The sequence below is a fragment of the Lutra lutra genome, chromosome 11 (assembly GCF_902655055.1).
Source record: "Lutra lutra chromosome 11, mLutLut1.2, whole genome shotgun sequence".
Lineage (NCBI taxonomy): Eukaryota > Metazoa > Chordata > Mammalia > Carnivora > Mustelidae > Lutra > Lutra lutra.
The window spans coordinates 97,707,594-97,720,369 of record NC_062288.1 but is presented as its reverse complement, the minus strand read 5'-3'; the positions used below and the strand labels follow the sequence as shown (position 1 = coordinate 97,720,369).

The window sequence follows — 12,776 nt, the reverse complement described above, 5'->3', positions numbered from 1 at the left end:
AACTGTGCTATGAATCTAAAACTGCTCTAAAGAACACAGTCTCCTTTAAAGGAAAAGATATAAAGTATTTGAGCATGTTCCAGCTTTCATGTAGGCTGTAAAAACCTGGAAAGAACAATGCTTCCCTCCTAAAACAAGTTAGTTTAAACCACAGAATCATAGCTATTCTCAGAATCATCAGAGAACTGAGATTACAGGCAACCCAAAAGCATGAAATCTCAGGGAAGATCGGCACATCCATGGAGAGAGAGGATGTGCCCTCTTACTCACCCGGCCAGAGCCTGGTGGTAAACAAGACCAGCAAACAGGTCCATGAGAATGGCCTTAACGAATGGCTAAAGTTTGAGGGTGGGTTACTAGAAGCATAGAATGGCTGAGAGCCACAGCAAAAAGAGGAGCGCCCACCAGTCCTCAAGATTTTCTCCACACACTTGGGGCAGCACCGCAAGGATGTTCAGGGAAAAGTGGAGAGCAGAGAAAGCCTCCTTCATGGCGCAGGTTTGTCGAAGGCACCACAGCTGTGCAGCAGCAGAAGGCATGCTCTGGGCACAGGCTCTGCCTGCATCCTGAACAAAAGCCTGAGCCACTGGGGGAAGGGCAGCAAACTGCTTCCCTCAGAGACAGGTGGAGACTCATTACCAAGGGAGGAGAACAGAAAACTAAACAAAACACTCTTTCTCAAGGGTCCTTGGGACAGGAAACCACTCTGTTCAGTGAGCCATCTCCTCAGGCTGCAGAGGTGGAAAGAACACGAAGGAGACCCCAACCCTGAGACACAGGGGCAAAGGATGTGCCTGAGACTGAGACAAAGCCCCACCCTCCACCCCAGGCCAGCAGGATTGAGGAACAAGTCACAGCTGTGGACCAGGGGGCAGGAGCAGCCTGTGCACAGATGCTCTCTCTACATGCAGCGTCACAGCAGAACCTACAACTCAGGGTGGTTCAGCGACACTGGGAAAAGCCCTCCAAGCCCTGGACACCCCACATTAAGCACAAGTCCTGATACAGAAACTTAATTTGTTGGTAGAGGGGGATGATCACAGCAAAACAAAACTCAAGCCCCACTCAACCCCTGAGTGCATTGACTCCCACACTCTCCTCACCAAGCAAGACCACAGCATGGACAGAAGGGATGTGCCCATTTCAAGGCATAATGCTACGTTCTTAGTTTATTATTCTACGCTCAAGATACTCAGTTGCCCGTCCAAACGAGAGGTCAGAGGAAAAGGCAGAAAAATGTCAGTGTCGTTGAACAAAGGAATTAACAGAACCAGAATCAGAAGTACTTGGTTATAGGAACAATCACGCAGGGGTTTTAAATAACTTTCACAAATAAGTTTAAGGATCTAGGAGAAGAGATGGACAGGGTCATAATTGCATGAGAATTTCCATAAAGATTGACGCTGCACAGAGGAATTAAGTAAACAGGCCGGATATGAAGAACACAGAAACAGAAATGAAGTTTGCTTATGAGTTGACTTGGTTGAGCTGAGAAAAAAATCAGTGAGCATGGAAGCAGAGGAACAGGACCAGAGAGGTCACCTGGGCTGCTGACCTTGTGGCCAAGGGAAGGCAAAGGGATCCTGGGAAGAAAAGTGAGAAAGAGTCCAAACATGTCCACCAGATGCAGAAATGAGTGTACAGCATCTTCACACTTTCCTTTTTTGTGTGTCATGGGTACATTTGTATTTTTGACTGATTTTCTGCTTCTTTCATTTCTTTTCCTACTATTGTATATAAAGGGCTGTGTCCATGGTGGTCAATTTTACAGTTTATTCCACAATTTACAGAACATTCAGACAAAATGTGACATTTTAAAGGTGTAGGTCTGTATAAGAATTGCAATTTGAGAGATGAAGTTTTCCTCTGTAATCTCCTTTTCTTTAAACTGAAGCATAATTGACATACAATATCAATTAGTTCCAGGTGTATTGCATAATGATTCAAAAATTTTATATACTATGAAATGATCCCCCAATAAATGCAGTTACCATCTGTCACCATACAAATTTATTACAATACTACTGATACTATTCACCCGCTATAAATTACATCTTCATGACTTATATTAGAGCTGGAAATTTGTACCTGTTAATCCCCTTCACCTATTTTACCTACCCACAACGTCTCCCCACTCTGGTAACCAACAGTTTGCTCCCTGTGTGAGTCTGTTGCTGTTTTATTTTGTTTGTAATTTGTTATGTTTTTTAGATTCCAAATAGAAGTGAAATCATGTGGTATTTGTATTTCTTTGACTTATTTCACTTAGTATAATGCTCTCTAGTTCCATCCTTGTCACAAATGGCAATATTTTTTTTTTAATGGCTGAGTAATGCATATATGTACCACGTCTCCTTAATGCAGTCATCTGTCCATGAACATGTAGGTAGCATCCAGATCTTGGCTATTGTAAAGAGGGTTGCAATGAACATAGGGGTATATATGTATCTCTTCAAATTGGTATTTTTGTTTTCTTAGGATAAATACCCAGAAGTGGAATTGCTGGGTCATATGCTATTTCTATTTTTAACTTTTTGAAGAATCTCCATACTGTTTTAGAGTGGCTGCACTAACTTAACATGCCTACCAACAGTGCACAAGGGTTCCTTTTTTACAACATCCTCGTCAACATCTGTTCTTTTTTTTTTTATTTCAGCCAATCTGACCAGTGTGAGGTGATATCTCATTGTGGTTTTGATTTGCATGTCCCTAATAATGAGTGACGTGGAGCATCTTTTCATGTGCCTGTTTGACATCTTTTTGTCCCCTTTGAAAAAAATGCATATTCAAGCTCTCTGCCCAATTTTTATATGGGTTGTTTATGGGATTTTTAATATTGAGTTGTATAAGTTCTTTATATATTTTTAACATTAAACCCTTATCAGATATATGATTGTAAATATTTTCTCCTATTAAATAGGCTGCCTTTTGTTGATGGTTTCTTTGACTATTTTTAAAATTTTTGCCTTCGTTGTGCTTGCCTAAGGAAACTAGTCCACAAAATATTGCCAAGACCAATATGAAAGACCATATGCCTTTTTTAAAAATTTTGTAGTTGTAGTTGTAGTTTCATGGTTTCAGATATTACCTTCAAATCTTCAAATCTTTCCATTTTGAATTTAATTGCATATGGTATGAGACAGTGATCCAGTTTCACTCTTTTGCATGTGGCTGTCCAGGTTTCCTAACATCAATTATGGAAGAGGCTGTCTATTCTTCAGTGTGCATTCTTGCCTCTTTTTTCATTCAATTGGCCACATATTTAGGAGTTTATGTCCGGGCTCTCTATTCCATTCCATTGATCTATGTACTTGTTTTCATGCTAGGCCATATCTTTTTGATTACTATAGCTTTATAGTATACTTTGATCAGTTATATCTTTAGCTTTATTCTTCTTTCTCAAGATGACTTTGGCTATTCAGGGCTTTTTGTAGTTCCATATAAATTTTAGGAATCTTTGTTCTAGTTCTCTGAAAAATGCCGTTAGTATTTGAATGAGGATTGCACTAAAGCTGTATTTTGCTTTGGGTAGTAAGGACATTTAACAATATAAATTCTTCCAGTCCATAAGCATGGAACATCTTTCCACTTATTTGTGTCATCTTCAATTTCTTTCATCAGTGTTTTTTCGTTTTCAGAGTACAAGTCTTTCATCTCCTTGGTTAAATTTATTCGAAGCAATTTTATTCTTTTTGATGCAATTTTAAGTAGAACTGTTTTTCTTAATTTCTAATAGCTCATTATTATTATATAGAAATGCAACTGATTTCCACATGCTAATTTTGTATCCTGTGACTTTAGTGATTCATTTATTAGTTCTAATAGTTTTTGATGGTGTCTTTAGGATTTTCTATATATATATCATGTCATATGCAAATAGTGATAATTTTACCTCTTCCTTTCCAATTTGGATGTCCTTTTTCCCCTACCTAACTGCCGTGCCTAAGACTTCTAATACTATGTTGAATAAACATGGCAAGACTGAGCATCCTTGTCTTATTTCTGATCTTAGAAGAAAAGCTTTCAACTTTTCACCATTGAGTATGATGTTAGCTATGGGTTAGTCATACATAGCCTTTATTATGCTGAGTTATATCCCTTCTACACCTTCCATATCCTTCTTATTATACTCTGTTGAGAGTTTTTAATCATCAATGAATGTTGAATTTTGTCAAATGCTTTTTTGCCTCTATTGCAATAATCATATGATTTTTATTCTTGATTTTGCTAATGTGATAAATCATATTGATTGACTTGGAGGTGTTGAACCATCCTTGCATACCTGGAGTAAATACCACTTGATTGTGGTATATTAACCTTTTAATGTATTGTTGAATTTGGGCCACCTCAGGTGTATCTGTTGGTTCAGTGTCTGACTCTTGACATTTGTCTGATGCAGTGTCTGACTCAGGTCATGATCTCAGGGTTGTGATATCAAGCCCCAAATCATGCTCCACACTCAGCATGGAGCCTGCTTAAGATTCTCTCTCTCCCCATCCCTGTGCACCCCATCCACCCTCTCTCTCTCAAAAAAAAAAATGTTTTGTTGAATTCATTTTGTTAACATTTTGTTGAGCATTTTCCCAAGCTATGTTCATCAGGGATATTAGCTTATTGTATGTGTGTGTGTGTGTGTGTGTGGGTGGGTGGGTGGGTGGGTGTTGCCTTTGTATGCTTTTTGGCATTAGGCTAATGTTGGCCTCACAAAATGAGTTTGGAAGTGTTCCTTCCACTTCATTTTTTTGGGAATCATTGAATAGAATAGGTATTAATTCTTCTTTTTAAATGTTTGGTAGAACTCACCTGTGAAGCTGTCTGGTTCTGGACTTTGGGGATTTTTCAAATAACATGCATCTTAATTACTTGTAATTGGTCTATTCAGATTGTTTGTTTCTTTTTGATTCAGTCTTAAAAGGTTGTTTTCCTAGGAATAGTCCATTTCTCCTAGGTTTTCCAATTTGTTGGCATATAATTGTTCATAGTAGTCTTTTCTGATCCTTTGTATTTCCAGGGTGTCAGTTATAACTTGTCTTTCATTTTTATTTGAGTCCTCTTTTTTTGATGAGTCTGACTAGAGATTTGTCACTTTTGTTATCTTTTCAAAGAATCAGATTTAATTTCATTGATATTTTCAATTGATTTTTTGTCTCTATTTTATTTTTCCTCTTCTGATCTACATTATTTCCTTCCTTATACTAACTTTGGTTTTTTTTGTTATTCTTTTCATGGTTTCTTTAGGTATAAATTTAGATTATTTGGGGGTTTTCTTGTTTCTTTTTTTAATTTTATTTTTAATAAACATATAATATATTTTTATCCCCAGGGGTACAGGTGTGTGAATCACCAGGTTTACACATTTCACAGCACTCACCATAGCACATACCCTCCCCAATGTCCATAACCCCACCCTCCCCCCAGCCCCCCTCCCCCCCATCAACCCTCAGTTTGTTTTGTAAGATTAAGAGTCACTTATGGTTTGTCTCCCTCCCAATCCCATCTTGTTTCATTTACTCTTCTCCTACCCCCTTAACCCCCCATGTTGCATCTCCTCTCCCTCATATCAGATATGAGGTTTTCTTGTTTCTTAAGGTAGGTATGTATTGCTACAAACTTCCTCTTAGAACTGCTTTTGCAGCATTCCATTAATTTGGGAAGTTGTGTTTCCATTTTCATTTGTCTCAAGATATTTTTTGTTTTTCTGTCTGGTTTCTTCCCTCACCCATTGGTTATTTACTAGCATGCTGTTTAGTGTCTACCATGAAACAGTGGTAGTTAGTATTAATGTTTCTCCAGTTTTCTCATGACTGATTTCTGGTTTTACAACATTGTAGTTAGAAAAGATATTTGATATGATCTGAATATTTTTAAATTTACTGAGACTTGTTTCATGACCTAATATGTGATCTATACTGGAGAATGTTCCATGTGTACTTGAGAAGAATGTAGATTCTGCTGCTTTGGGGGAGAATGTCCTGTATGTATGTATTAAGTTCATCTGGTCTAATATGTTGTTTAAAGCCAATGCATCCTTATTGATTTTCTGTCTGGATGATCTATCCATTGATGTAAATGGGTATTAAAGTCTCCTACTATTATTGTGTAGATGTTGATTTCTCCCTTTATATCTATTAATATTTGTTTGACATATTTAAGTGCTCTTATGTTGGGAGCATAAATACTTACAAATGTTACATTTTCTTCTTGGATTGACACCTTTATTATTATTTAATGCCCTCCTTGTCTTTTGTTACAGTCTTTGTTTTAAAATCTATTTTAAAATTTATTGCATGGAGCACTGGGTGTTATACACAAACAATGAATCATGGAACCCTCCATCAAAAACTAATGATGTGGGGCGCCTGGGTGGCTCAGTGGGTTAAAGCCTCTGCTTTCGGCTCAGGTCATGATCCCAGGGTCCTGGAATCGAGCCCCGCATCGGGCTCTCTGCTCCGCAGGGAGCCTGCTTTCCTTCCTCTCTCTCTGCCTGCCTCTCTGCCTACTTGTGATCTCTGTCTGTCAAATAAATTTAAAAAAAAATTAAAAAAAAACCTAATGATGTACTGTATGGTGACTAACATAACATAACAAAATAAATAAAATAAAATCTATTACTACTTCAGCTTTCTTTTCATTTCCATTTGCATGGACTCTCTTTTCTAGCCCTTCACCTTCATTCTGCATGTCTCTTTATTTTCCTTTTACAGATTTTATTATTTATTTGACAGAGAGAGAAAGTGCCTAAGCTGGGGGAGCAGCAGGTGAGGGAGAGGAAGAAGCAGGCTTCCAGCTAGGCAGGGAGCTCAATGCAGGGCTCAATTGTGAGCCGAAGGCACATGCATAAATGGCTGAGCCACCTCTACGCCACTGCATGTGTCTTAGATCTAAAGTGAGTCTCTTGTAGGCAGCATATAGATGGGTCTGGATTTTTTAATCCATTCAGCTACCCTATGTCCTTTGACTGGAACATTTAGGCCACTTACATATAAAATAATTATTGACATATGTATACATCACCATTTTTTAATTATTTTCTGGTTTATATAGGGCTTCTCTGCTCCTTTTTATTCTTTCAGTCTCTTTTCTTGTGATTTGATGATTTTCTTCAGTGATATGTTTGGGTTCCTTTCTCTTTTATTTTTTCTGGATCTATTATAGGTTTTTGGTTTGTTGCAACCATGAGCTATGTGTAAAGATATAATATATATACATATATTTTTTTCAGTCTATTTTTAGCCGATAGTCAATTAAGTTTGAACACATTGTAAACCAACTTTGAAAGCTGTTAAATCATGTAATTTGACTTGATTTTTCTCTTTCCCTATTGCCACTACTTTAGTTCAGTTTCCTTTAATGTCTCAGTAGTATCACGGCAACAGTCAGCCAGCTGGTCTTCCGGCCTCTAATCTCTTCTTCCTCTGAATCGTTTTCAATAGTGGTAATTCTAAGATTTAAGTTTTTTTTTCTTTTTTTAAACTTTTCCTTTATTTCTTTATTTTATTATGTTGTGTTAGCCACCATACAATACAAAGATGTAAGTGTCTATCACACAATACCCTTGCTTAAAAATCTTTACTACCTCCATAATGCTGGTAGTAAAGGTAAAAGATAGTTTGGCATTTGGTGCCCTCAGTAATGTGACCCTTCTTTACCTGCCTGCTTCATCCTCAAAAATTTTTCAATTTTCTCTGCCCTGTAAACCAGCTTCAGGACATTTTTTTTTTTTAATTCTTGTGCACTCTTCTAGCTTTGCACCTTTCACCATTGTTACTTTACTTGTGTTGTTGTCATCTCAGTAACTCATTCTCACTTTCCTGATTTCCACCAGGACCTTTTCTCATTCTTTCATACAGGAAGACTTCTGCAATTACCCCAAAGTCTCATTACCTGAGAAACTTATCACACTGCACTTTAATTGCTTCGTCATCTATCATACCTGCTATATGGTTATATTATGGTCAGGAATGATTCATATTCACTATTATGTCTCAAAAACCATTCAATGTTACAAACACATACTAGACTCCCCATTAATATTTCTTGAATTAATACCAAGAGAAATTTAGTTCACTAGCATTGACATCCTTTGACAATGCGCCAATATCACACATTTTAAAACTGGATTATTTTAGATTAAATTAAAATATCAAATGGACCCTCGATTAAATGAAACTTCAAACTTTTGTCACTGAGATTGTGTGATAATGTGTTCAGAAAGGGGAGAACTACAAATCTACTGGCTTATCTGAAACACCAGAAGAAAGAACTTTGAGATTTTTTTCGAGTGAGTGAGAAGATGAGCTACTATCCAATCTTTCTCCTCTTTCCCCTTCCTTAACCCTTATACAATATTTCTTCCCCCTTTTGTTCCTTACTTAGATATTTTCTCATAAATGAGGTCCAGTCTCACATATTCCACCTCACTAATTTACAAAGGTCAGCTAGGGCCCTGTTCTGTGTGGGAGGAGGAAGGGGTGAAGGTGTTCAGATAGAGACTAGAGGGAAACACTGCACAGCTGACCAAACTATCCTGATTCCCAAAATACATATTGAAATTGTCTTATCTTTCAGTGGCTTTGGCTTGGAACCCTGTCCTTTCTCAGATTAACTGTACCTCTTATATTTTATATGTTAATTCATATTTTATGTGCTTATTGTTCCTAAAGTCTCAGAAAAAAAGGTTATAGATTTTTCAGAAATTAGACAGTCTTAATATTTAAATGGTACCTCTTACATATGCAGTAAAATTCCTCTCAAATTGCTTGTATACTGTCAAGTAGTGCCCCAAATGTTACTTTTCCTTGGCCAGTAGCTGTCTTGTACAAACAGCTTTACTTATATTCCTATCACTATTAAAACAAGACCTTCAGTTGATGCTCTTCTCCTGAGGTACCTCCAGAACTCAGACAAGGATGCTATGTTCACAATTAGTGGTCCAGCACAAAGATATCTTAACAACCTCTATGACATCTCTTTCCTCAAAACAAGGACTCACACAATTACTGGATGTGGATACATATGCTGTGCAGTATTTTGAGTCTAAAATGTGAAAATGCTTTTTCCCACAGTAGAAACACGGTAACTTCATACAAAATTTGGATGAGTAAGAACCAGTGGTCCAAAGTAAGATCCATGAATAGGTCCACAATTACAAACAATGTAACAAATAAAAACAGCAAACTGTACTCTCAGGCCATAGGAATGGAGATTGAGTAAAGGTGGGAAGTTCTATTACAGCTGTGCTCAACTTCACTGAACCTGCTGCTGTGACATAGAAATACACCCACACCCCAACCCAACCTCCAGCCTCCTACACAGCATCACCAGTACATGTACCGTCATCTCCTTCCTGGTTGCCAAGGCAATGCAGATGATGACTGCCATATCTGAGTCAAATGGAAGAAAACACAGGCAAAGCTCCTTTCTCTAAGTGATGTTCAGGATTCATCAAGTTGCCAGTTTTGATGTTAACACAGATAATTGCCCTAGTAGTTTCTGCCAGGCCCCCTTCACCTCTTTATTCCTTACACTATAAATCATGGGGTTCAGCACAGGCATCAAAATGGCATAAAAGACAGATATCAACTTCTCCTGAAGGACAGAGGGGCTGGAGTGAGGCTGAATGTAAGTGAAAATGGTCATGCCATAGCACAGGACAACCACTGTGAGGTGAGAGGCACAGGTGTGGAAGGCTTTCTTTCTTCCCTCTGTGGATTGGATCTTTAGGATGGTGGAAATGATCTGGATGTAGGACAGGAGAACCAGACAGAAAGGTGTCATCAGCAGAACAATGCTAGAAACCATGATTGCGATCTCATTGGAGGAGATGTCTACACAGGCCAGCCTGATCACAGCTAAAATTTCACATGATATATGATCAATATACTTGTTTGTACACATGGGCAGCTGAAAGGTGATTATAGTCTGTATGAGAGAGTTGACAGAACCACTGACCCAGGATGTGATGGCCAACCTAATACAGAGGCCTCCATGCATGATGACCGAGTATCTCAGGGGGTTACACACGGCCACATAGCGGTCATAGGCCATCACTGCCAGTAGAACAAACTCAATCCCACCCAAGCCCAGGGAGAAAAATAACTGGGCTGCACAGCTCACAAATGGGATTGCTTTATGCACTGCAAGGAAATGCGCCAGCATCTGAGGAACGATGCTTGTGGCATAGGAGACATCAACGAGGGAGAGGTTGGTGAGAAAGAAGTACATGGGAGTGTGGAGTCGGCTGTCCAGTCTGATGAGAAGAATGATGAGGAAGTTCCCCAGCACTGTCACCATGTACATGATCAAGAAAAAGATGAAGAGGGAGATCTGCGTGTCCCAGTCACTGGACAGGCCAAGTAGAATAAACTCTCTTACCCAAGTCTGGTTATCTGTGTCCATTAAAACAATAGGATTATTAATCTGCAGAAGGAGACAGAAATAGCAGAAACTATTGAATTAAAGAACCGTAAGAATAACTTCTTAAAAGAATGCATATTGTGTAATATCTGTCAGTCTTAACCAGATGCTTCTGATCATGTATGCACCATGATGACAGGCTTGATCCTAAGATGCATTATATCTACTCTACATAAGAGAACAAGCCATTCTTTTAAAATGAGAAGATAGTCTTAGAGATTTCATGGAGGCCTGGAGATAATGCAGTGTGATTTTCAGAGCTCTATATCTTTTTAACTTACCATAGTTTCCAGGTCAAGAGAGATTATGGGTGACAACAGGGGATCAAGTGATAAATAATGAGCACAAACATGATTCAAAGTAAAGAACAACCTTACATAAATCTACTACAACAAACATGATAAAAAGAATAAATGACTTACAAAAAAATGAGAGAAATTTTCAGATGTGGCAGATGTATAGTATAAATATGGCTAGTGTCTCATGGACAGATCTGGAAACAAGAGCCTGGATATGAATCCTCTTTTATGACATACCTGATATGTGATTAGGTTCGAGACTTAAGTTTTTATATATGAAATGTGATGTTGCATAACTCAGAGGTAGATTTAAGGTCAAAGGTAGATAATTTATTAGGGAGTTGTTTATAAACTGTTACTGGTAATGGGACTTCAGCAGTATTCAACACTAGGTATCATGACATGAGTTTCTCCATTGAAGAGACAGAGAAACAAATGCACTTTCCTCACATCCCCTCTACCCTATGTTCAACACTAGGATAATCACCCCAAAATGCAAATTAAATTAGACAACTTCTGTGCACATACAGATTTGAGATATCTAACTGCCTACACAATTAAGAAAATCACAGACACAGGGAGTGTTCAAATACTCAGTAAGGAGGACATGCTCTGTCTTTTCTTTTATGAATTTCAGCATTTATTATTACAGGTGTGTTTTAGACCAAAGTGTTTTACCAAAGTATCCTGCTAATACTTCAATGTCTTGCATATATATGTCAACTAGTTATTATTTCTTTTAAAGATTTTTATTTTATTTATTTGACAGACAGAGATAACAAGTAGGCAGAGAGGCAGGCAAAGAGAGAGAGGAGGAAGCAGGATCCCTGCTGAGCAGAGAGCCCGATGTGGGGCTCGATCCCAGGACCCTGGGATCATGATTTGAGCTGAAGGCAGAGGCTTTAACCCACTGAGCCACCCAGGTTCCCCAATCAACTAACTATTTTTAACCTACCAAAAGTATATTTATTTCTAAAGACAATTGCTTTGATTTTAAAATAATTAAATTCAAAATAATTGATAACCAAATATACCTGTCTTCTACAGCTATAGAGTTTCCTGGATTCCTAGGAGATTAAGAAAATAGAAATTGTATCTATATTTGAAAAGCCAAATGAAGGAGGAACTATGGGTCAGTCAGATGAGTTAAACACCTGCAGTGAACACTATTTTCACATTACTTTGGATCAGCTTTCAGCTAAATAGAGCTGGATTCCTAGTCTGTCCTCAGATGCACAATGAAATAATTGGTAGACAGTGTGCTACACATCTCAATCTTTTGTGTTAGAAAAATACAGCTTGGTGTTAGTTTTAGAAAGATAGAACTGAGAAGTCAACTCTAATGAATTAGGGGGATAGCACACTATCCCCAAAATTGTGCTACTCATTGATGTCAACAGGTAAGACACACTTTTGAGATTATTTGTTCCATTTTTTTTTTTCAGGAGAAACAAGATGCTCAAATCCTTTTCATATAGGATGAGGGACACAACTCTTGTTTAAAGCCAGGTGTGAACAATGAACACAGCTAAGAAGCAGTCTGGATAGCTTCTCCTCCTGTACAAGAGTATTTTGTGTTTTCTTCTCAGTAACTGTCCCAATTCCAGCTGCCTTTTCTGTAGGTACTTACCATTCCATTAATATATAATAATTAATAAATAATTATAAAATCCTGTTTTACATCTTTGGGTCATAACTTTCTCATACTCAACAATCCTCAAACCACAACTTTCTATGTATTTTTTGAGATTTATTTACTCAAAACTGAACAATTTGTGTTGCCTCTTCAGAACACAGCATTTTAAAAATGATATACAACAGTCTCTCACGGTATATCCGATTTCCCCCAGTTCACTTTTCCTTTCCTTTTCCTAATGTCCTCCATGTTATTCCTTATGCTCCACAAGTAAGTGAAACCATATGATGATTGACTCTGAGAAACAAACTGAGGGTTTGGAGGGGAGGGAGGTGGGGGGTTAGGTCAACCTGGTGGTGGGTATTAAGGAGAACATGTATTGCATGGAGCACTGGGTGTGGTGCATAAACAATGAATCTTGGAAC

The 12,776-nt window shown here is 38.0% G+C and overlaps 1 protein-coding gene across 1 annotated transcript; it reads right to left on the bottom strand.

Annotated features, from left to right (window-relative positions):
• Positions 1-9,444: 9,444 nt before the first annotated feature.
• On the bottom strand, positions 9,445-10,398 carry LOC125081130 (olfactory receptor-like protein OLF3). Its single transcript, XM_047695621.1, has one exon. It carries the CDS (start codon positions 10,396-10,398, stop codon positions 9,445-9,447), a length of 954 nt encoding a protein of 317 aa, XP_047551577.1.
• Between the last annotated feature and the right edge of the window lie 2,378 nt (positions 10,399-12,776).